The sequence below is a fragment of the Pan paniscus genome, chromosome 3 (assembly GCF_029289425.2).
Source record: "Pan paniscus chromosome 3, NHGRI_mPanPan1-v2.0_pri, whole genome shotgun sequence".
NCBI lineage: Eukaryota > Metazoa > Chordata > Mammalia > Primates > Hominidae > Pan > Pan paniscus.
This window is the reverse complement of record NC_073252.2, coordinates 42,234,706-42,260,848: the sequence shown is the minus strand read 5'-3', so window position 1 is coordinate 42,260,848 and position 26,143 is coordinate 42,234,706. Positions and strand designations below refer to the sequence as shown.

General features: G+C 36.3%; 1 protein-coding gene across 2 annotated transcripts in view; it reads right to left on the bottom strand.

Annotated features, from left to right (window-relative positions):
* The window catches only part of SLC30A9 (solute carrier family 30 member 9), a 99,827-nt gene that overhangs the window by 11,096 nt on the left and 62,588 nt on the right, over window positions 1-26,143 (bottom strand). For both annotated transcript variants that reach the window (XM_003832225.5, XM_063603759.1), the window contains exons 10-16: window positions 16,090-16,145; window positions 13,220-13,355; window positions 11,016-11,055; window positions 9,744-9,815; window positions 9,173-9,280; window positions 5,696-5,861; window positions 620-749 (exon numbers count right to left, since the gene is read on the bottom strand). In XM_003832225.5, the coding sequence (XP_003832273.1) occupies window positions 620-749; window positions 5,696-5,861; window positions 9,173-9,280; window positions 9,744-9,815; window positions 11,016-11,055; window positions 13,220-13,355; window positions 16,090-16,145 (708 nt within the window). The remainder of the gene's footprint in view (window positions 1-619; window positions 750-5,695; window positions 5,862-9,172; window positions 9,281-9,743; window positions 9,816-11,015; window positions 11,056-13,219; window positions 13,356-16,089; window positions 16,146-26,143) is intronic.

Here is a 26,143-nt window from a genome sequence, read left to right as displayed (position 1 = left end):
ACCAAATTCAGCATAATGTTTAATTCTAGGGATGGAAGAAGAAGAATGAGATATAGAAAGGGAAAATGGGGGCTTGAACTGTTTTTGTAATTATTTCTTTTTTTAAGAACTTAAGCAAACACACTATAGCAAAATGTTAAGATTTGACAGGGGCAAGTGGTAACATCTGTGCTGTTCATTATATTCTGTTTTATAAATTCTCTTTTAAACTATTCTTAATAAAAAAATGGATTCTGGAGTCAGGCAGATCTTGATTCATATATGACTCCATCTCTGTGGCACTACAACTTAAGGCAAATTACTTAATCTCTCTGTGTTTCAATTTCTATATATGTTAAAACAAAAATGTTATTTCATTGTTGAAATAACAGGGTTGTTGAGGGTAAATTAGATAAAAAAAGATTAAATGCACATAGCAAGCATGTAATAGTAAGTTTGTTCTTTTGCTGTTTCCTCTGAACCCCTCCATAGTAAATATAAAGGTCTCTGTTAAATTTTGGAACCTAAGAAGTTGAGAGCTAAAGTGCCTTTAAGATCTATAAAAAAAAATTTCATTTTGTTTACCTTAAAAGCATTTTTCTAACCCTCAATTATGTAAGAAAACAACAAATAAACTTACTTGTAACATTTGGTCAAAATCTTGTTTTTCCAAATATGATCTTGTAACAACTCGCCCATCAAAATCTACTTCTGCCTTAAATCTTACTTTACCTAATCCCAGATCTGTGGCTTTAACATCATGAATTGCCCTGCAATCAATAACAATGCATACAAATTTATTTATACATACATACACATATATATACTTTAATAGCACAAAGGCTTGACTTACTGTTTTTTTCCCCACTAGTTACAAGAATGGACTAAGATGGCTTCAGAGTATTCACCATTAAGTACCACCTATCATTTTCCAAGGCCTGTCCATTTAGCTTTTTTTTCGGCATGATATCATACAAAGGTGCAAACTTAACGAATATTATTTTATGGTAATTTTTATATATGAATTATAAAGCTCATATACTAAAAATTCATTAACTCTGCTGGGCGCAGTGGCTCATGCCTGTAATCCCAGCACTTTCGGAGGCCGAGCGGGTAGGATCACCTGAGGTCAGGAGTTTGAGACCAGCCTGGCCAATATGGTGAAACCCTGTCTCTACTAAAACTACAAAAATTAGCCAGGCATGGTGGTGCATGCCTGTAATCCCAGCTACTCAGGAGGCTGAGGCAGGAGAATTGCTTGAACCTGGGAGGCAGAGGTTGCAGTGAGCCAAGATTGCGCCACTGCACTCCAGCCTGGGCAACAGAATAAGACTCTGTCTCAAAAAAAAAAAAAAAAAAAAAAAAAAAAATATATATATATATATATATATATATATATATTCATTAACTCTAAATCAATTTTCTAAAATGTCATGTTATCTCATAAGCCTTTGTCTCCATATATCCACTTATCAATTTCCTAAATGCCATATAAAAATGTTTTAATTTATAATGGTGTTGTAGAGTATATTAACCAATTGTATATTTACTAGCTTCTTTAAAAGTCTTCATACAATGCTGTGAAGTTCTCTATTAGAATGAGGTTAATAATAACTGCCACATGGGACTTGATGTGAGGAATAGTGAGCTAATACATATATAAAATGTTTAATATAGTAAGAACTATAAGGCAGGCATTTAATGGATGGCTTTCATAAGTGGATAGGGTGACATCTTTATTTTATACATGATAAAACCATCCTAGAGGGGCATAAGTGACTTGCTCAAGGTAATTTAGCTACTAAACAGCAGATTAGGACTCCCCAGCCCAGCTCTTCAGAAATCCAAGCCCAGTGGTATTTGCATCATACCCTTTTGCCTCCCAGACAGGAAAGCAGATACTCAAGCATAACTACTTTTCACCCCTCCCGCTCTAACCCTCAGTAAACAATCTTCCCTAGAAACTGTTGAGAAATTCTCTTCTTTCTACAGTGATCACTGTAAGATCTTTTCTGTACAGCACATATAAGAAACAACAAAACACTGAATTCTGAGGACATGGAGATTTACTAGAAAAACAAGCCTACGTAAGACTCCAAGTATTCTTACAACATTAGACCCTAATTTCTGAGGGATCCTGGGTTACTAAACACTGAGTCCAAAATTTTTTACCCATATAAGGAAGCTATATTTTAATCAACCATCAAGGATGAAATAAGAATTAATGTTTTAATATTTATAGTTACATGTGCTCAAGTTAAAACAAAACTTTTTCAGATTGGCAAGAGGCTATATCATTTATTCTTTTTTTTTTTTCTCTCCTGGTAACTCACAGAACATATTTATTCATTTTTAAAAATCATTTCTACTTTAGTCTTCACAGAGTATTAACACATTTCATTATTTGGCTGGTATGTGAGTAGCAACTAATAAATACATTTAGATATACTTTTTCCTTATGTTCTTACATATAACTAACTACAGACAGAAAACTGTTTGGAGGGCTCCCAATGATCAATCCCTGCCACCTATGCGCAAGCCCTTGTGTGATCTCCTGTCACTGAATGTGGGCTATAACTACCAAATATGGCAAAGTGATGAGATGTCATTTCCAAGACCAGGTGACTAATCTGTGACTTTTGTCTTGTTCACACTCACTCTCTATTGCCTTATCAATTTGCACGCTTTGATTAAGCAAGCTGCCATGTTGAAGAGGCCCATTTGGCAAGGAGCTAAATCTTGCCAACCATCATGTGAGTAAGGTTAGAAGCAGCCCCTTCCCCAGGAGATGACTATAATCCCAGTCAACACCTTGATTACAGTCTATGAGAAACCCTGAAGTCGAAGACCCAGATAAGCTGTGCCCTAATTCCTGACTCATAGAAACTGTAAGATGGTAATATGTTGTTTAAACCACTAAGTTTTGGGCCAATTTGTCACACAGCAGTAGGTAACTAATATACTGTTTAAAAAATTGTATGAATTTTCTGGATTACTAACGTATTTTTTCCAATAATTGAATCCACAGATATTCACTCTTCCACAAAATTTCGAATTTGCCAGTCTTTCAGTTTGTAGCTCTTTTTTAGACATTACTTATTAAACAATATATACAAAATTATAAACATGTATGTAGCAACAACAGAGCACCAAAATATATGATGCCAAAACCAAGAAGAAATGAAGGGAGAAAGAGCTAATACAACAACAATAACTAGAGACTTCGATACTTTCAGTAACGGATACAGAGGCCGGGCGCAGTGCTCACACCTAACACTTTGGGAGGCCGAGGTGGGTGGATCACCTGAGGTCAGGAGTTTGAGACCAGCCTGGCCAACATGGCCAGTGATGAAACCTCGTCTCTCAGGAGTTTGAGACCAGCCTGGTCAACATGGCCAGTGGTGAAACCTCGTCTCTACTAAAAATACAAAAATTAGCTGGTCATGGTGGTGAGCACCTGCAATCCCAGCTACTTGGGAGGGTAAGGCAGGAGAATCACTTGAATCTGGGAGGCGGAGGTTGCAGTGAGCCAAGATCGTGCCCCTGGGCAACAAGAACAAAACTCCATCTAAAAAAAAAAAAAAAAAAAAAAAGGATAGAACAATAGAGCAAGAAGATAATTAGGGAAATTGAAGTCACTATAAACCAATTAAACCTAACAAACGTCTACAGAACACTCTACAACAACAGCAGAATATATATTCTTCTCAAGTGCACATGAATATTATCGAAGACTATATGTAAGGCCATAAAACAAACCTTGGTAAATTTAAAAGGACAGAACTAATATAAAATATATTCTTTGACCACAATAGAACAAAATAATAAATCAATAATGGAAAGAAATCTGTGCAACTCACAAATACGTAAAAATTAAGTAACATACTCCCCTAAATAACTGAAGAGAATAAAAAAAGAAATTAGAAAATACTATTAGATGAATGAAAATGGCACAATATATGGAAATGTGTGGAATGCAGAGAAAGCAATACTTAAAGGAAAATTTGTAGCTGTAATTGTCTATTTTAAAAAGGAAGAAACATCAAATTAAAAGCTTAACCTTAAGACAGTGGAAAAAGAGCAAACTAAACTGAAAGCACGCAGAAGGAAAAAAATAATAAAGATTAAAGGAGAAAGTCATGAAAAAGAAAATAGAAAAACAACAGAGAAAGTCAATTAAACCAAAAGCTGGTTCTTTAGAAAGATCAAGAAAATGAACAAACCTTTAGCTACACTGACCAAGAAAAGGAGAGATTCAAATTACAGAAATGAAAGATGAGACATTTGTACCAACACTAAAGAAATAAAATGGATTACAAAGGAATATTATAAATAGCTGTATACCAACAAATTAGGTAAATTAGAAGTAAAAGACAAATTCCTAGAATACAAGCTACTTAAACTAAGTCAAGAAGAAACAGACAATCTGAACAGATCCATAACAAGAGATATAATTACTAATCAAAAAACTACCCACACAGCAAAGCTCATATCCAGATACTTGAATTCTACCATTTAAAGAAGCTAACACCAATTATTCACAAACTCTTCCAAAAAAATAGGAGAGAACATTTCCCAACTCATTCTCTGAAGCCAGTATTATCTTAATACCAAAACCAGACAAAAACATCACAAGGAAAGGATATTAATTTGGATTATCTCACATTATGTTAATAACTCTAATACTGATTTTCATAATGCTCAACTTCTAATCTTTTTTTTTTTTTTTTTTGAGACAGGGTTTTGCTATGCTGCCCAGAATATAGTACAGTGAGTGGCTATTCACAGACATGATCATTGCACACTAGCCTCAAACTCGTGGCCTCAAGTGATCCTCCTGCCTCAGCTTCCCAAGTAGCTGGAACTATAGGCATGTGCCACTGTGCCCGTCTCTCATTTTCTAATCTTGTTCCAATAAGATAGTTACTTTTCAAGATTAAACATATAGGGCATAGAATATAAATCTAGTAATCATTAATATATTTTACTAATTCAGATATACAGGTCATTTTAAAAAGATTTAACTTAAAGATTTCAAGTACAATACACAAAAAAATCTTATTTTAAAGTTTGAAAAAATATAGAGCGAGTTAGTAGAAAACTGGGTTTTTAAAGGTTTGTTCTTTTATTTCATTATAAAACCACAATGCTGCTAGAATTTCACTGAAAAGCACTATTAGAATTCTGTATCTCTTCTGCTGATTATTTCCTAAGTCTCCAGTTCTTTAGTTTTACATAATTTAAAAGATAAAGATTATAAGAAAAATACTTAAAATAAGCTAAAACAAAGTCTATTTTCAAAGTAAATATAAATTATATTTAATTTGGTAATCATTGCCCAATGAACAAAAATCTTTTTAAATTTAATATATTCAATTTGTAATTGCAACGCGAATATAAGGCAACTCTACAGGTTCCATATTAAGTATTTCCACTAAGAAGACAACTACTTTGCAAACTTCCATTCTCATTATATCAACTTGACTCTTCCTTACTCTAAAAATTAGAAGTATAGAAAATTTAAAAGGAAACTTAGAAGGAGTTTCCTAAGTGTATTCTTTCTTCCTTCCAGGATTATAATTCTGAAAAGTTACAGACTAAAACGTTCTGAAGACGAGGAATCCAAAACTTCCTCTGGAAGTATTTACAAACCAGGCATTTCTGTTTTTTAATATGTTTTTGTAAGCCTTAACAGGATTACTGGAATAAGGCTGACCTTACTGATGGGTCATTCTCCAGGAGTTCAGTGAGCCGTTGTACTTGTTCTGGCTGGATGGACCGCCCTAAGAGTGCTTCTGTGTTAGTGTAGATGAGGAATGCTGAGACCATGCCTAATAAGGTGCCCACACCCAAAGAACCTAGGCTGTCATACAGTGGATTGCCTAAATGAAGCACATAAAAAAATCAGTAAATTAACAGTTTATATTATTTCAGTGAACTTTATAGAGAGCAAAGAACCAGAATGAGTAAATCAAGGCACTTGAAATTTATTCCTAATTTCTTTAATTACTTCCTTTAATGACTCCTAATAGTTTTAATATACCACAAAATGAGGATGCTACAACTTGCTTTCATAAGAGTACTATGTGACATAATTAAGATCTCTTACTTGTACCTGTCATTACATATGTGAAGTTTCTGAGCACATTTAGATTAGAGACACCAATACAAAAAAATGACATAATGAAGAATCCATTTCTTTTAGATATATCCATAGCACTTTTCCTACACCAGATAGACAAAATAACAGTGAAATCAAAAGCTGAAAGAAACCTTTTTCTGTATCTTCTTCCTACTAATGTTCTGTAAGAGAATTAAGCCCTACAGAAAATAATATGGGTGACTCTCTTCTCATCCAACCAAGGATGATATATAGCTAGTATCATTCTAGATAAAAAGGAGAGAACTTAATTCATTACATGCCATAGGTGCCTCAAGGTGGTGCTTCTCAAAGTGTGGTTCCTGGACCAGCAGCCATCACTTGAAAACTTGGTAGAAAAGCAAATTCTCAGACCTCATTTCAGGCCCCTGAATAAAAAATTCTGGATGTGGGTTTCAGCATTCTGTGTTTCCCCAAGCCCTTCAGGTGATTCTGATTCTAATATTTGCCTTAGGTTGTCAGGGCTTCTCTTCCAGAACCAATGAGAAAGGCTGATTTATCATCTATGAATGTATAGGTAATATTTATATAATAGACACCAATAAATACATTTTAAATCTTTATAATAAATTTTACACATGGCTTTTATGACTACAAGTCTTTTTATCCCAAAGATGAAATGTCATCAATATATTTAACTCTTCTTAATGCTTGATAAAACATATATTTTGCTAAGCTGTAACACTAAAAAGCAAACTTGTTTATCTATACTAAGTGTTAAAAATGATCCGCTTGTAAAACATTATCCATTAGAAGTTTTGTAATTATAGAGCTCAAAATCAAATGCTGCTCTTTAGAAATCCAAATGTAAAGAGTTATTTTTATTTAAATATATACATTCATGTACTCTTAAAGAAATCACAGGAATATTAGCTGAAAGAAAATACCTTTTTTAAGAAAACTTTTATTTCTTGGCATGTTATTTAATTTAATTTGAATAAATTAGCTAATTAAGAAAAATTTAATTAATGTAAAATACATTACATATTTTTGTAAGTTTGATTTGATTGGTTTCTATTACTATGTAAAAGAAAATAAATTATTCAAAGTTGACATCTGCATCAAGTCACACTTTTCTTAAGCCTAAAATTTTGCTAGTAATTTATGTTCAAAAACAGTCTAAAACTATATGGTCAACCAGAAAAACAATCAACACTTTTACAAACATTTTGGATCACAATAAACATCAGAGAATGCTGGTTTGGTATTAAAATGAACACTCAGAATGAGAAAGAAGTATTCATATTTCAGACCATTTGAAGAAACACTGCAGAACTGTGGAAGCTCGTCACCTAAAATTATTTTAAATATGTAAGGACAAATAGAGAAGAACGGAAGAAGTTCCTTTCCAAGAGAATTCCAGCTTCATAAATTGAGTCTTTTCATGCTAAATGGTTCTTTTGTTTTCGAAAATAAAAAATGTATTTTATTGGCCCTCAAAACAATTAGCTACCAAAATAAGGACAGAAACAACTTAGAATTAAAGAAATAGGAAGGCAACAGTAGTTATTATTGGCATTAAGGGTGGAAAAAGACAAATGAACAAGAGCCACAATATACGGTTAAGTCCACATTCATGTTGTCAATAGGTTCTTAGAAACTGCGACTTTATAGGGAACAACATATAACAAAACCAATTTTACCATAAGCTAACTGATACAAACAAGAGTTAAGTTCCGGCCAGGTGCGGTGGCTCACGCCTGTAATCCCAGCACTTTGGGAGGCCAAGGTGGGAGGATCACCCCCGAGGTCAGGAGGTTGAGATCAGCCTGACCAATATGGAGAAACCCCATCTCTACTGAAAATACAAAACTAGCCGGGCGTGGTGGCGCATGCCTGTAATCCCAGCTACTCGGGAGGCTGAGGCAGGAGAATCGCTTGAACCTGGGAGGTGGAGGTTGCAGTGAGCCGACATGGCACCATTGCATTCCAGCCTGGGCAACAAGAGCAAAACTCTGTCTCAAAAAAAAAAAAAAAAAAGAGTTAAGTTCCTATGGCATATTTCTGGTCACAAAAACATCACTCAACTTCTAAGACCCAAAACATGTCTAATATTGAACACTGAAATAAATGTGGGCTACATATACATTTTTAAAAATTAATAAAAACTATGTAAAATAATTATTTACCCAATTTTTGGTGAATCAGTGAGTATCAGCAATAGTAGGGGTGGTGGGTTAAATCAAAGAATAAATGTTTGCAAAGTGAAAATTGTAAGGAACACCTATCACCACCACATAATTCAAAAATAAACAACCACAAATATGTAGGCTTGCTGAGCGCTTTCATACATCAGTTATTGTCCTGCATTTGTCTGATTATCATCTACTTGAGCCTATCCTAGCAGCTCAGGACACAAGAAGGAACCAGACCTGGCCAGGATGCCATCCCATGGCAGGGCACACTTACACACACCCCCACACTCACTCAGATTGGGACTATTTAGACACCCCAATTCACTGACCATGCACAGCATTGTGATGTGGGAGGAAGTTGGAGTGCCCAAAGAAAACCTATGCAGATAAAGGGAGAATGAGCAAACTCCACAGAGATGGTAGCTCCAGTTAGGAACTGATATTTTTCACAACAATGTTATAACAAAATCAAGTTGAACAAAACAATGTTACTTGAGGACCTATGTATATTTATTTGGAACTTTAGAGTTTATTAAAACTCTCATATTTTCTTAATAAACCTAAGAGGTTACCAAGGTAAATATTATCCACACTTTTATAGGTAAATAAAAAGTTCAGAGTGATTGCATAATTTTTTAAGTCACAGCTAGAAAGACAGCATTACAGAAATCCTTTACAAATAGCCTTCCTTATTTCTAATTTAGAGACATTTTTAATTCAAATAAACCTGAATACTTCTGCTGACCAAATGTCTTACATAAGTCAATGATTAGTATGGAATTAACATTTAACAATTTGTTGGTTTAATATTATTCAATGATGTAAGAGAAAATTCCCACATATTAGAGAATTATTTAAGTAGGACAAATAAATCACCTGTAATTTAAGAAATATTTACCTGTTATAGAAGTAAGGCCCATGCAAGTGGCTGCTATTATAACTCCCAAGACTGCAGCAGTATCCTCCAATAATATCACATTTGTACTAGGATCACGACTTTCCATTACTAGTCATTGGGGAAGAGACAAGACAAGAAAATTTCTAAAATCTTAACTTGATACTATCAGGTAACATTTTAATAAGTATCCATTTAAAATCAAGATATAAGTTAAGATAAAAAAGTGTATGAGAGATTATGATTTTAAAAACCTTGTTCAATGCAAACATAATTTCTTGGCTTAAATGTCAACAATAACTGATACATAAAGTCAAATTACTTTCTCAAGTTATATAACCATATAAAGAAATACCTTAGTTCACGTAAGTCAAATCCAAATGTAAAGTATCCATGTTCATATTTCTATACTACATTTCTTTTTAATAAGGGCTGAAGGATATGTAAGAGCCACACAGGGATGATATTCAGATATATTTTGTACATTTCTATTAGGAACAAAGCAATAACAGTACTAAGTAATTTTAAGCAAATAAGGGAGGTGAAACAAACACTTGGTTTCTAAAATACATACCATACTTGTAAAATGACATTCCTTTAGCCCGAGCATTCCTACGAAGTTCATTTACAGCAACAAGAAGTGTTGCTAAAAGAAAAGCATTCATATCAGCAAGACAGAAACTTCATGCCTCCAAACTTTAAAGATGGCATCTCAAAAGATAAACAAATAAGCACAACATTTTAAAACTAGGGTTGGCAATAAGGACAAGTTCTATGTTAATTAGTTGTTATCAATTAATCATTATAATAAAATGAACCCCATAATTCTAAACCATAATAATTAAATATAATTACTAATAACAACAGCTTTAGTTTATTGAAGAGCTGCTATTTGGCAGCACCACACTAACCACATTCATTTCTGAGCCTCCCAATCTTTTGAAGCAGGTTGTGTTATAACCATTTCATAGACTTTCAAAGATGAGGGGCCCCATAAACATATACAATTAGGATCTGTCAATAAAAAATGTTAATTTTAAAAATAGATGAAGGGAACATTATACATAGAAAGTTACAATGTTTCAGAAGCAAACATGAGCACAGCAGTGAATCAGGCAGTTTTATACTGATATTAGCAGTTCTCTGTCATCATACTGCTATAGCTGTGTATTTCAAAAACTTTGAAATATTTGTATCACAAGAGCCAGTAAATAATATTCTTCTGGTGAATATTATTAAACTCTAATTTTAAAAGTTCAGTTTAATTATGTTTTTTATACTCCATTTCAAATGTTTTGAGTATTATGGTATGATACTCAAAAATGAAACATACTTTCCCTTTTAAATAAGTAAAATAATTATTTATCCAATTTTTAGTGAATCAGCAAGTAACAGTGATAGTAGTGGTGGTGGGTTCAATCAAGGAATAATGTTTGCAAAGTGAAAACTGTAAGGAACACCTCTTACCACCACATAGTTTAAAAATAACCACAAATATGGTGGGCTTGCTAAGCGCTTTCATGCCACATCAGTTATTGTCCTCCATCTATCTGATAGTCACCTATTTGAGCCTATCCTAGCAGCTCAGGACACAAAGAGAAATGAGGCCTTGCCAGGATGCCATCCCATGGCAGGGCGCAGTTACACACCCCCCCACAGCTATCCATTACAGAACAACCACAGTACATTATGCAAAGACTTTACTCCCTAAAAGTAGAGAAAGCTTAGATGCCTATTCCCACACTTGCTTTTCTTTAATCAACAGAACTTAGCAAACTATAATAATGGACAGCTGAATATATATTACTAAATTAAGAATAGAGACATACTTTGTGACAGTACATACCTCCTTCAGATACTAATGATCCTGCTAAAATACAATATGCCTAGAAAAGAAATATTAAAATAAAGCATAAATTAAGTACTTCCAATCACAATTGTTCATATATAAAGTCCATAATGTCTAAAACAAAAACACGAATTCAAATTTAAGCCAGACAGTAAGGTTACTAATGGGAAACAACTCAAATGAGGAGGACAATGAGATATGAATACAATATTTGATATCAGGAGTGGTAGACACCAGATACAGTAAGATCCACACCCAAACTTAAGTAACTTCTGGATTTTGCTTCCATGCCTAATACCAAGAAAATCGTGATTCAGAAAGATAAGTAGTTACAAACAGTAACCAATTTTTGTTTTTCGGTAATACCACATTCCCTGCAATCCCAGGACACTCTTCAATTAAAGATGGTAAAAAAAGCTTTAGACAGGGGTGTACCAAAAAAAAAAAGTTAACCTAGCAACACATTTTTTTTATTTTAATGAAATTCAAACCAAACATCTACAGAATTTTCAACAATGTTTAGAACCCTAGGTTTTCCTAAAATAGAGGTCTGAAAACTTTGAATAGGGTCATAGTCTAATGGAAACCCATTTAGTTACTGAAAGACACAAGAGCTTTTAGAAGTTTTAAAACTTATACACAACTGAAAATTTAACTAATTACCTAATTTCTAACTACAGAGAGTGCTTTGCCTCTATAAAGTGACACTATACAAATTAGAAGAATGCTAGAACAATGAAGTACCCATAAAGTGGCCAAATCTTTTCAGAATGGAGGAAACACATTTGTTTGTTTTAATTATATGAAATGTATTATGGTAAGAAACTAGTCAATCAAAACTATAGAAAACTAGAGAATAACAAATAAGCCTAGTTTAATGCGCTTATTAAGTAGATTTGCATGATATAACAGGATATTAAAAAAGTAGACAGATTGATTCTGTCTAGTTCTGACTACAACCCAAAATAGAGAAGAAAACAGGTACAAGTATCCCCACATTCCAAAAGGAGGTGTTATACCAATCCATTCAGGCCTTGCACAGAAGGTAGCCCAAACCTGGGGCCTCTACCCACTAGACTACATGCTAGCTCCACATCCTCTAGACCACATAAGAGGAGCTGAAATTGAGGAGGCCAAAAATGAAGATTTCTTTGGTGAAAGCTGTTGAGCTACTAAGATTGTTCAGTAGCCTTGATGTGTGTCCCCCGGGATACTGGATATCACAGCAAACTGTCTGATGCATACCTGAGTGATACATCCATATGCAAGCCTACTAACTGATATTGGCTGTATCAGCAGAGTAGATCACTGGGCTTGAGAGAAAAACCTGCACTCCCACAGAAAGTGCGTTAAAGATGTCTGTTTTAACACACAGGTCCCTAGGAGTCTTTTATAAGGAGATCAGCTGCTCAAAGGGCATTCTTTCCAAATGCAAGACAACTTCAGCACTGTCTGGAAACCACACCATGAGATGCAGAAGCTGAGAGAGTAGGCTACGTGATCAATTTGGGCAGCCATAGCCAGAGCAGCCAAGCAGGGTAATCTCCAAGAAGTGCCCATGAGAAAAAAAGAGACAGCTTTAAACATCTACAAAGGCCAGAGGAAACCAATGCAAAATAACACTGTAGTCAGTAAAGTGGTATGTTTTTATCCCCTATCCAAACCCTCAACACTTTCCAGGGAATAGGAGAGAGGGGCAGAAGCCCCAGAGGTGATCATACGGGTGATCATCCTGCTATCCTCCCATTCCGCCAGTGCAGGCTTCCTACCTGAAGGAAGCCCAGGATGCGGGAAAAGAGAAGCTTTAACTTCAAATATAGTTCCAACTTATGACTATTACATGGGTCTGAATATTTTAATTACTGAAATGAGACTATTCTTGGGACCAAAAGTGAACAGAGGTTTTCTTGTTCTTCAACAGTAACTGGAGAAATTAGTGGAACTGCCCAAGATTTTAACCAAGGAGCAGGGCTTGATAATTGGTACCTACAGAGATCTTGTTCAACATCATTGAATCTTATGGATTTAGAGGTTATGTCCAGTCACGTTCTAAAAATTAAACTATAGATATATAACGCTACAATACACAGTCAAGAAGGTGTATGTCATTCTCCTTTAACACCAATATGACAAAGGCCTTCTACTGTACACAATCACTATGTCATAAGACATCAAAACTGAGGAGAAAAAAAGAGGATTACCCATAGAAGGGATTCTATTGGTTGAGGATGAAGCAATCCCATGACTCCATGGTACCAAGATAGTCCTGCACCCATCATGAAAATACCAACACCACTAATTAGCGAAGAAATATAGCGCATATTTGAAAATCCGTACCTGAAAAATAGAAAAGAATATAGTTCGCAAGAAATACAAATGGTTTCTTTTAAAATATATGTGCTTAATAGGTCAATGAAAAAGACTAAGAATATCAAGATGTTATAATTTTATATTTAAGTAAGATGTTAAGTGCCAAACTTGAAAAGCAATATGCAAAGTGGAAAAAACTGTAAGAATTTTGAAAATACATAAAGTGAATACCATTTAATTCAGGTATTTTCTGATCTCTTTTCCAAATAGCCTATTTTGATTTAGAGAGCTACTTTACTATTATGTACCACAGATCCTGGTAAAATTAATCTTTTAAAAAATGCATTCAGATGTTTAATGAACAGGATAACATTTAAATTTCCTTGTAATGCAGCTTCTAATTGAATATTTTCATCTTTGTGTGCAGCCAGTCTATTATTTATAATACCTATAATTTGATGCTGGATACAGAAGTTTACAACACATAATTTATTGCTGGTTCTGAATAGGTTAGCACACAGCAACTTTCAACTATTACTAGAACTAAGACCTTCAGTTTTCTGGGTGTTTTCATGGTGCTAAAATCTCAATTATTTTTCAAGCATGCTTCGTCAATATGTACATTATTTTGTATTATTGTAAGTACTGACACAATACTTAGTATTAAAGGTGCTCAAAAATATATTAATAACATACTAGAGGAGGAAAAGAATCACTCATTAATAAAAATATTTCCTGGAAAATTTAGTCCCAAACCCAAACTCAGTGGCACTCTTCTGAGAAATACAAATTTAAACAAGAATTCTTTTTTTTTTTTGAGACGGAGTTTTGCTCATTGCTCAGGCTGGAGTGCAATGGCAGGATCTTGGCTCACTGCAACCTCCACCTCCCGAGTACAAACGATTCTCCTGCCTCAGCCTCCCAAGTAGCTAGGATTATAGGCATGCACCACCACACCCAGCTAATTTTGTATTTTTAGTAGAGACGGGGCTTCTCCACGTTGGTCAGGCTAGTCTCGAACTCTCAACCTCAGGTGATCTGCCTGCCTCGGCCTCCCAAAGTGCTGGGATTACAGGCGTGGGCCACCGTGCCCGACATTTTTTTTTTGAAACAGAGTTTCGCTCTTGTTGAACAGGCTGGAGTGCAATGGCGTGATCTTGGCTCACCACAACCTCTGCCTCCTGAGTTCAAGCGACTCTCCTGCCTCAGCTTCCCGAGCAGCTGGGATCACAGGCATGCGCCACCATACCCGGCTAATTTTTTTGTTTTGTCAGTAGAGATGGGGTTTCTCCATGTTGGTCAGGCTGGTCTCGAACTCCCGACCTTAGGTGATCCGCCTGCCTCAGCCTCCCAAAGTGCTGGGATTACAGGCATGAGCCACTGCACCCGGCTTTCAACAAGAATTCTTAATCAAGCTGCTTTTGGAATTCCTTTTTGCAAAGAGTAATCCTGCCATGGGGAATTCCCAGTTTATAGATGTGACAATGTGACAATCAGCTCACTCAGAAAAATTTACTTTCTTCTAAAGTAACATGAATATATATTCACGTTAAAGTAAATTAAGATCTAAAATAAATGGTATTACTTCAGGTGATTTCAAGGAATTATTAACTTATTGAAAATTTTGATTATGTAGGTCTAAACTGCCCAATATGATGAGCCACTAGCCACATGTGGCAATTTAAATTTAAATAAATTAAAACTAAATATAGTTTAAAATCTAGTTCTTCAGTTGCACTGGCCACATTTCAAGTGCTCAATAGCTACATGTAGTTAGCTACTACCGTACTGGACAGATATAAAATATTTCCATCATTGCAGAAAATTCTGTTGGGCAGCACTAAAGTAGACTATAAAAATACCTTGAGAAGAAATCTTCACAACCTAAAATTTAAAATTTGTACCTTCTGTTTTTAAATCTTTTGTACATAAAACTGGCCAAGAAAAAAAAATTTTTCTTAAGATGGTAAAACACTGTAATGATGGGTAATTAACACACTAGAGAGCTATTCTCTATACTAGCTTGACAGTTACAAAACATTCAAATATGTTATTTATGGGAAAACAGTAGTATTGCTTTCAAGTAAAGAAAGGCATTTCTAAAGAATAGAGGTAGACTCCTTTACAGAAATAAAAGTGCACTTTTTTTGGTCTTAAGATTTATCAAATTATATTACTGAAGCTAGCCTTAAAATGATGCTTGTGGAATTCAAAAGTGTTAGATGGTTATGTTAATAGAAGCAATAGAAAAAAATCTCTGTATCAAATAATGGCTATGATTCAAAATAATACATTCTAAAAAGTATACTCATTTTACAAATAAATAATTCTGAAATATTAACAAAATACATTTCCAAATCACAACAGGAGGATTAAAATAAGTGTGTATCTAATAGAAGTTATCATCAAAATTTTAGATTGGGCAGCCTATGGGTCTAAATCTAGAATATATGTTTCCTTGGACCAAATAAAACAGACCTCTAAGATCAAAATATGTGCTTTATTATTATCAAATATGGAGAAAACAAGATCTCCATGCCGTGCTACAAAGCATAAAAATAACTTGAACTCCATTTTCAAATTATACCTTGAATTTACTTTGACACAGTGGGAAGTTCTGCATTTTAGATACTACAGTGGAAGAAATGACCAAATCTTGAACAAACTGCAGGTACATAAATTGCAGGAGATTTCTGATATTTAGTTATTTCAATGACTTATCGCCAAAACAAACAAAAACAAAATAAGGCAATGTCCTTACGGATGAGAAGGATCTGGTGTTTGAACAGACTTACTGATGCCCAATGCTAGTAAACCCTATGAAGAAGAAGAAAAAAAGGTGAATAATCATTAGCAAGATGGAGAGTATAATATGGTAAAGCCAATGTGGAGGGTGCAGGCTAACAATGACAAAGAAACACTCAACATATGCATGTCCAATGACCCAGCAATTCTGGTTTCTAGTACTTACCTTAAAAAATAAAGATGAACTCAAAGGGGTTCAAAACACCATTGTTTATAAAGATGAGAAACATGAAAGCAACCTAAAAAAAATCCATCAATTGGGAATGACAAAATAAATGATAAACCATAAATTACTTCTACAGTATGTTAAAAAAATAGGGTTAGAGTAGAGCTTTCTATACTGACATGGATAAAGCTCCTAGACATACCATTAAGTGGAAGAAGAGAAAAAAGCAAGTTAGGAACAGTATGTACAGTACAGAACTTACGCTTTGTAGTTTTTATAAACTACATATAATGTAAAGCACGGAAAAGGTTTAAAAGAACATGCAAGTAACTATGTTTGTATCTCTGAAGAGAGGCAGAATTAAGGTAGTCTAATATTTGACTTTTTACAGGAAGAATAACTTGTATAGCTGTACAAGTAAAAGATAATAACAACTTTAAACAATATATATATATTGTGTATGGGCACACACATTTCTATTAAAACTGCAAAACCATGCACAGGAATTATATATCATATTCTTTTCTTTTCTTCCTTTCTGACTCCCTCTCCTCTGTCTCACTTGCCTTCATCATTTCTTCCTTCTTTCTTTCATTTCCACTTAGGTGGTTTTTAAAGTTTTGCCCTTTGTTAAAGAGTTATCCACTGGAACTTCTCAATAGTAGTATGCTTGTCCCTAGTAAGTCCTTTCCATCCTAATTTGATGTGAATCTAGAAATCACATCATAAGACTACCTTCTTAGAACTATTTGATAAAAATATAAAGCCTCTGAGTGAATTCCCTATGTAATTTTAGTTGATTAATCTGAGGCTTTTCCTTTTTCCAGCATCATATCAAATAATCAGATAAGTGAAGTTTCTAGATAATGACTTCTTCACAGATGAGGTTTCCCTTAGGTTGCAAGAAATTTAATAGACACATTTTTTCTAATAAAAAATAGAGATTAAAGAAACTTGAAAATACTTAATACAAATATATTTTTAGGTCTTAATATTGGAAACCCTACCCTAAATACACAGAATATTATAAGCTTTTACCACTGGATTCCATGGGAAAAGGGAGCAAACCACCTAAAATATACATGATTTTTCAGGGAATTAAACTAAGAGAATGACAGGAAATTCAAAGGAAGATATAACTCTTTTACACCCTGATACGGTTTGGCTGTGTCCCCACCCAAATCTCATTTTGAATTCCCAAGTGTTGTGGGATCTGGTGGGAGGTAACTGAATCATCAGGGCAGGTCTTTCCCATGCTGTTCTTGTGCTAGTGAATACATCTTATGAGATCTGATTGTTTTAAAAAGGGGAGTTTCCCTGCACAAGCTCTCTTCTCTTGTCTTGCCACCATGTGAGATGTGCCTTTCACCTTCTGCCATGATTGTGAGGCTTCCCTAGCCATATGAAATTGTAAGTCCATTAAACCTCCTTTTTCTGTAAATTGCCCAGTCTTGGGTATGTCTTTATCAGCAGCATGAAAACAGAATAATACAGTAAATTGGTACCAGTAGAGTGGGGTGCTGCTCTAGATACCCAAAAATGTGGAAGCAACTTTGGAACTGGGTAACAGGCAGGGGTTGGAACAGTTTGGAGGGCTCAGAAAAAGAGAGGAAAACGTGAGAAAGTTTGGAATTTCCTAGAGACTTGTTGAATGGCTTTGCCCAAAATGCTGACAGCGATACGGACAATAAAGTCCAGGCTGAGGTGGTCTCAGATGGAAATGAGGAACTTGTTGGAAACTGGGGCAAAGGTGACTCTTGTTATGTTTTAAGCAAAGAGACTGGTAGCATTTTGCCCCTGCCCTAGAGATTTGTGAACTTTGAACTTGAGAGAGATGATTTAGAGTGTCTGGCTGGAGAAATTTCTAAGCAGCAAAGCATTCAAGAGGTGATTTGGGTGCTATTAAAGGAATTCAGTTTTTTTTTTTGTTGTTTTTTTTTTTGAGACAAAGTCTCACTCTGTCGCCAGGCTGGAATGCAGTGGCACGATCTTGGCTTACTGTAACCTCTGCTTCCCAGGTTCAAGCGATTATCCTGCCTCAGCCTCCCGAGTAGCTGGGACTACAGGCAAGCGCCACCACACCCAGCTAATTTTTGTATTTTTAGTAGAAATGGGGTTTCACCATGTTGGCCAGGATGGTCTCGATTTCTTCACCTCGTGAACCACCCGCCTCAGCCTCCCAAAGTGCTGGGATTACAGGCATGAGCCACTGTGCCCAGCCCCGGCATTCAGTTTTAAAAGGGAAACAGAGCATAAAAGTTTCAAAAATTTGCAGCCTTACAATGCAATAGAAAAGAAAATTCCATTTTCTGAGGAGAAATTCAAGCCAGCTGCAGAAATTTGCATAAGTAATGAGGAACTGAATGTTAATCACCAAGAAAAGGGGGAAAATGTCTCCAGGGCATGTCAAAGACCTTTGTGGCAGCCCCTTGAATCACAGGCCTGGAGGTTTAGGAAGAAAAGTGGTTTTGTGGGCTGGGCCTAGGGTCCCTCTGCTGTGTGCAGTCTGGGAGCTTAGTGCCTTGCATCCCAGCTGCTCCAGCTGTGACTAAAAGGGGCCAAGGTACAGCTCCAGCTATTCCTTCAGCAGGTGGAAGCCCCAAGCCTTGGCAGCTTCCACGTGGTGTTGGGCCTGTGGGTGCACAGAAGTCAAGAATTGAGGTTTGGAAATCTCTGCCTAGATTTCAGAGGATGTATGGGAAACACCTGGATGCCCAGGTAGAAGTTTGCTGCACGGGCGGGGCTCTCATGGACAACCTCTGCTAGGGCAGTGCTTAAGGCAAATGTGGGGTGGGAGCCCCCACAAAGAAAACCTACTGGGGCACCACCTAGTGGAGCTGTGAGCAGAGGGCGGCCATTGCCCTCCATACCCCAGAATGATAGATCCACTGACAGCTTGCACAGTGCACCTGGAAAAGCCACCGACACTCAATGCCAGCCCCCGAAAGCAGCCAAAAGTGGGCTATATCCTGCAGAGCTAAAGAGGTGGAGCTGCCCATGGCTGTGGGAGCCCACCTTCTGCATCAGCGTGACCTGGAGGTGAGACATGGAGCGAAAGGAGATCATTTTGGAGCTTTACGAATTGACTGCCCCGCTGGATTCTGGACTTGCATGGGGCCTGTAGCCCCTTTGTTTTGGCCAATGTCTCCCTTTTGGAGACATTTACCCAATGTCTCCAAATGGAGACACTGTATTTACCCAATGTCTGTATTTACCCAATGCCTGTACCCTCATTGTATCCAGGAAATAACTAACCTGCTTTTGATTTTACAGGTTCATAGGCAGAAGGGACTTGCTTTGTCTTAGATGACACCTTGGGTGGACTTTTGAGTTAATGCTGAAATGAGTTAAGACTTTGGGGGACTGTTGGGAAGGCATGACTGGTTTTGAAACGTGAGGACATGAGATTCGGGAGGGGCTGGGGCGGAAAGATATGGTTTGGCTGTGTCCCCACCCAAATCTCATCTTGAATTCCCACATGTTGTGGGAGGGACCTAGTAGGAGGTAACTGAATCATGGAGGCAAGTCTTTCCTGTGCTGTTCTCGTGATAGTGAATAAGTCTCACAAGATCTGATGGTTTTAAAAAGGGGAGTTTCCCTGCACAAGCCCTCTTCTCTTGTCTGCTGCCATGTGAGACATGCCTTTCACCTTCCACCATGATTGTGAGCCTGCCCTAGTCACAATTAAACCTCTTTGTTTTGTAAATTGCCCAGTCTTGGGTATGTTTTCATCAGCAGTGTGAAAATGGACTAATACACACCTGTACATTAAAAGTGACAGTCATTATTCACATTATGTGTATATATGTATACATAGATATGTATTTACATTATTTTTAAAATATTCAATAAACATTCAACTATTTAAAAAATCCTTAATATTCAGTTGGCTGTGCAATGAAGTGTGAGATACCGTCAACTATTTTATAAACTGAATATGGACCATATTTATTAGTTCTAACAAAAATGAGACCACCCCAACCAGCTCTCCTCAGAAGTAAGACAGAATCACAGTTATATTTGATATGTATCCTTCCAGACCTTTTTCTACACATTTACAACATAAATCTCTATCAGTTACGTATATATAACCTACAGAGCATTTGTTTAGTTTGCAGCATAACGAACATTAACATCTAGTGGCTAAGAAGTACTGTAAATGCTCTCTACTCTATGATCACCCTTCACGTTTCTGGTGTTCCTTAAGTATCATACTATCCAGCACCTGCATAAATGGTACCTTAGAAGATCTTTCTAGTTGTTTTATGTGCATATAACCTGTTTAAAGAAGACAGAGAAAGAACCATGTCTTCTTCTAAACACTTGCTACATTGCAAACTCAGGTGCTCAATAAATTCATCTGAGTTGATATTAAATGATATGATGTGCAATATTTAACAGAAAAGTTTTCCAAAATGAACTGTAACAGAAATTGTAAGGCTAACATGGTGAAACCCTGTCTGTACTGCAAATACAAAAAACTAGCTGGGCGTGGTGGCGGGCGCCTGTAGTCCCAGCTATTCGGGAAGCTGAGGCAGGAGAATGGCGTGAACCTGGGAGGTGGAGCTTGCAGTAAGCCAAGATCATGCCACTGCATTCCAGCCTGGGCAAGACAGCGAGACTCTGTCTCAAAAAATAAGTAAATAAATAAATAAATAACTACATTATAATTAGAGACACAGGTCTAATTTAAAAGTTGGAGGTACTTAAGTCTCTCAAGAAGTGAGGGAAAACATATGGCATAAAAATATTACAATGAATTAAAATTTTTAAAATATTATAGGTCTCGAAAGAAACAACTTTCTGAAATACACTTTCCATCTATTCAGAAAGGTCCAGTTGAAATATTTTTCACTGAAGTCTTTTTGAAAACTCTAAGAGACGGGGTTTTGCCATGTTGGTCAGGCTGGTCTTGAACTCCTGACCTCAGGTGATCTGCCTGCTTCAGCCTCCCAAAGTGCTGGGATTACAGGCATGAGCCACCATGCCCGGCCCTGATAGAACATTTTTAAAAACTCAAATCATCCATCATTAAGCTTTAACAATTATAAATATGTAACCAAATATGTTTTATTTCATCCATATCTACTCCCTCATGAATATTTTGAAGTAAATTCCAAGCATCGTACCATTTCATCTTTAAATATTTTGGATGAATCTCTTTAAAAACTAGGCTTTTTAGAAAATACAGCCACAAGACTATTATCAGACTTTTAAAAATCAATACTAATTCCTGGCCGGGTGCGGTGGCTCACGTCTGTAATCCCAGCACTTTGGGAGGCCGAGGCAGGTGGATCACAAGGTCAGGAGATCAAGACCATATCGAGACCATCCTGGCTAACACAGTGAAACCCCGTCTCTACTAAAAATACAAAAAATTAGCTGGGCGTGATGGCGGGCACCTGTAGTCCCAATTACTTGGGAGGCTGAGGCAGGAGAATGGTGTGAACCTGGGAGGCGGAGCTTGCAGTGAGCTGAGATCATGCCATTGCACTCCAGCCTGGGCGACAGAGCGAGACTCTGTCTCAAAAAAAAAAAAAAAAAAAATCAATACTAATTCCTTACTATTATCAAATATCTACTAAGTAATCACATTTCCACATAGGGAGAATTTTTTTGAGGTAAAATTCACATACAATGAAATGCACAAATCCTGAATGTACAGTTTTGTTTTTGTTTTTGTTTTGAGATGTCTAGTTCTGTCGCCCAGGCTGGAGTACAGTGGTGCCATCTTGACTCACTGCAACCTCTGCCTCCCGGGTTCAAGTGATTCTCCTGTCTCCATCTCCTGAGTAGCTGGGATTACAGGCATGTGCCACCACGCTCAGCTAATGTTTTTGTATTTTTAGTAGAGATGCGGGTTTCACCGTATTGGCCAGGCTGGCCTCGAACTCCTGACCTCCAGTGATCTGCCCGCCTCGGCCTCCCAATGTGCTGGAATTACAGGCATGAGCCACTGTACCTGGCCCAGAATGTACAGTTCTGGTTGTTAACAAATACACATACCCTTGAAACATATATTCCTATGAAGACACAGAACCTTCCCATCATTCCCAAAAAGCTCCCTGTGCCTCTTTCCTCCCCGACATCAGATGCAACCATTTTTCCCAATTTTTTAAACTATTAAAAATTAAAGTTCCTTGCTGGAGATACATCTATGTTGCCAGTCAGAAAAGTAGTTCATTCCCTTTTATTGCCAGATAATATTCCATTGTATGAGTATACCACAATTTGTTTATCTGCTGTACTGCTGATAAACATTTGGGTTGATTCCAATTTTTTCAGCCATTATAAGTAAAGCTGCTATAACATTCCTTTTTTTTTTTTGGAGACCGAGTCACTCTTGTCATCCAGGCTGGAGTGCAGTGGTGCAATCTCGGATCTCGGCTCACTGTAACCCCCGCCTCCCGGGTTCAAGCGATTCTCCTGCCTTAGCCTCCCGAGTAGCTGGGATTACATGGACCCATCACCATGCCCAGCTATTTTGTACTTTTAGCAGAGATGGAGTTTCACCATCTTGGCCAGGCTGGTCTCGAATTCCTGACCTCAGATGATCTGCCCGCCTTGGCCTCCCAAAGTGCTCGGATTACAGATGTGAGCCACCGCGCCCAGCCAACATTCTTATACAAATCTTTTGGGACCATTCATTCCCACTTCCCTTGGGTAAATACTTAGAAGTGGAATTGGTGGGTCACAGGATAAGTATATGTTTATAGGAGGCTGCCAAATATTTTCCAGAGTGGTTGTACCATTTTATTAATACACCAGCAATGACTGGGAGATCTGGCTGCTCCACATCTTCACCAACATTTGGCTGTCAGGTTTTTACTTGTAGCCATTATAGTGGATATGCAGAGATGTCTTGTGGTATTAATATACATTTCCTGATCATTAATGGTGTTAGCACTTTTTCAGGTGTCCACTGGCCACCATTCATGTTTCCTTATTTGTGAAGTACCTGCCCAAATCTTTATCCTTGGGGGGAAAAAACTGGGTTCTCATTTTATTACTGAATCGTGGAATTTCTTAATTCTGGATACCAGTCCCTTGTCAGAATGCTTTGTGACTATTTTCTCCCAATCTATGCCTATTTATTTCCTTAAGGATGTCTTTCAATGAGCAAAAGTTTTTAATTTTGATGAAGTTGAATTTGTAAATCTTATTTTATGATATTGTTTCTGTGTCCTATTTATGAAATCTTTGCCTACCAGGTCTAAAAGATATTCTCCTAGGTTTTCTTCTAGAATCTTCATAGTTTTAACTTTTATATTTGGACTATGATCCATTTCAAACTATACAGTGTTTGAAGTACTATACAGTGTGTGAAGTAGGAGTCAAGGTCCTTTTTCTCCCCATATGGATCCAATTTTTCCAACATTATTTGTTTTAAAAAGTTTCATTTCTTCACTCAATTGCTTTGATGCCTTTGCCGAAAGTCACGGGCCATGTAAATGTGGCTCTGTTGTTGGATCCTCAATTTTGTTCCATTGATTTGTCAATCCTTATGCCAGTAACTCACTGTCCTAATTTCTATAGGTTTATAATGTCTTGAAGTTCTCCAAATTTCTTGTTTCAAGATTGCTTTGAATATTCCAGGTTCTTTGCATGTCCATATGAATTTTGGAATTTATTCGGTTTGTCAATTGTACAGAGAAGTCTGTTCATATTATGAATGGAACTCCATTATATCTGTAAATCAATTTAGGGAGATTTGACAGATCTATGACATCCAATCTATGAACGCGGTATTGTATCTCTCCATTTCTTTAGGTCTTCTTTGATTTCTCTCAGCAACATTTTATGATTTTCAGCGTAAAGGTCTTGTATGTCTTTTGCTAGATTTATCTCTAAGTATTTAATATTTTGTGATACTACTTTATATGGAATTTATTAAAATTTCCTTCCCCATTTATTTGCTGATAGTAGAAATGCAATTAATTTCTTCATATTAACCTTCTATACTTACTGATTTTGAATGTTAAACCAACTTTACACTCCTGAAATCTTACTCACTTATGATATAATATCATTTTTATATATATCATATTTATATATTTATATAATTCAATCTGATTATATTTTAAGGAGTTTTATATCTGTGTTCATGAGGAATAACTGGTCTGTAGGGTTTTTTCCCTCTCATAATGACTTTGTAAAATTTTGGGATCAGGGTTATACTAGCCTCATTAAAGCAGTAGAAAAACATTTCATTCTCTATTTCTGAAAGTCTGTGTACTCAGTATTGTTTCTTCCCTAAATGCTTGACAGAATACTCTTGATATTGTTCCATAGGTTACCAAGGCTTCCTCCATTTTTTTCAATCTTTTTTGTCTGTGGCTTTAGTAAGAATATTTTCTGCTGTTACATATTCAGGTTCACTGACTGTTTTACCTGCAGTGTCTAATCTGCTGTTAATTCTATACAGTGAATTTTTCACATCAGATATACTTTTTTAGCTCTAAAAGTTTCATTTGGTTTTTTATACCTTTGATTTCTCTTATGTTCATATTTTCCTTTCAATACATGACTGTACTTGAAATAGCTGTTTAATATCCTTGTCAGCTAATTCTATCATCTGTTTAGTCTGCTTCCGACTGATTTTTCTCCTGGTTATGAGTCAAATTTTCCTGCTTCTTATACTGGCGATTAGTCTTTTTTATTGGATGCTAAACACTGTGAATGTTATACTGAGTGTTTGGATTTTGCTGCCTTTATTAAAGAATGTGAGGCTTTGTTCTGGCAAGTGATTAAATTATTTGAAGATCAGCTTGATCCTTTAGAACTTTTAGGAAGATTTGTTAGGGAGGGTTCTAGAACAGCCTTTACGTTAAGAATAATTTAGCCCTGCTCCTAAGGCGAGCCTTCCATTGGCCTCGATAATCAATGACAACTCTCTTACGTCAGCTAGTCAGAACCTGAATGTATCCTAGCTTTGTGTGAGCAGTGGGAAGTAGTCAGTTACTGCTCCCTGCTGGTTCTCTGCCCAGATTGATGCTCACATCTTACACATGTGTAACTTAACATTAAGCAAACATTCAATTCAAGGAAATCCCTATGTAGACTTCTATAGCTTTTTGTCTTTGTAGCTCCTTCCTCTGTGGAACTCTGCCTTGTAAGTTCTAGCCACCTCGGACGCCCTGAACACTGATTTCTGTCTTCTCAACTCAATGAGACTGTTATTTCCCATCCTGCTCCACTATCCCGAATATGCGTTCAAGCAAAAAGCCAGAGAGATCAGAGAGTTCAAATAATTTGTTTCTTATCTCTCAGAGATCATGGTCTTATGCTGCTATTGTCCAATATACTGTCTAGTTTTTAGTTGTTTATGGCAAAAGATTAAACTCAATCCCTGTTAGTCTGTCATGGGTGAAAGCAGAAGTTCTGAACATAGTATTTTGCAACTTGATTTTTTACTCAATTTATCATGGTTATCATTCCAGGTCAGTACACCGATATCTACTACATTCTTTTTAAATGCCTGAATAGCATAGAGAATGAACACTTAAACACTGTCTTCAATGTTTGAAATAAAAACCAATATTGAGACTAATAACATCATACATATCTCCTTGCCATATGGACAAATATTTCTGTATTTCAACTTTCCTTGATAAGCTTACAAGAAAATAGAGATTATAAGTTATATATCTCTCCCTATCCCCTCTCCTCCCACTGCATACCACAGTTGAATGGTAAAATTTTATAGAGATAGTATTTAAGTATATACTGAGTATAAAAATTAAGTTCAAGGTAAATACTTAGTACTAATGGCAAACGCTTGTCTTCTTTCCTTACTTTTATGAATGGTTTTAATCCATCTGATTTGACAGTGAGTGAGACAAGT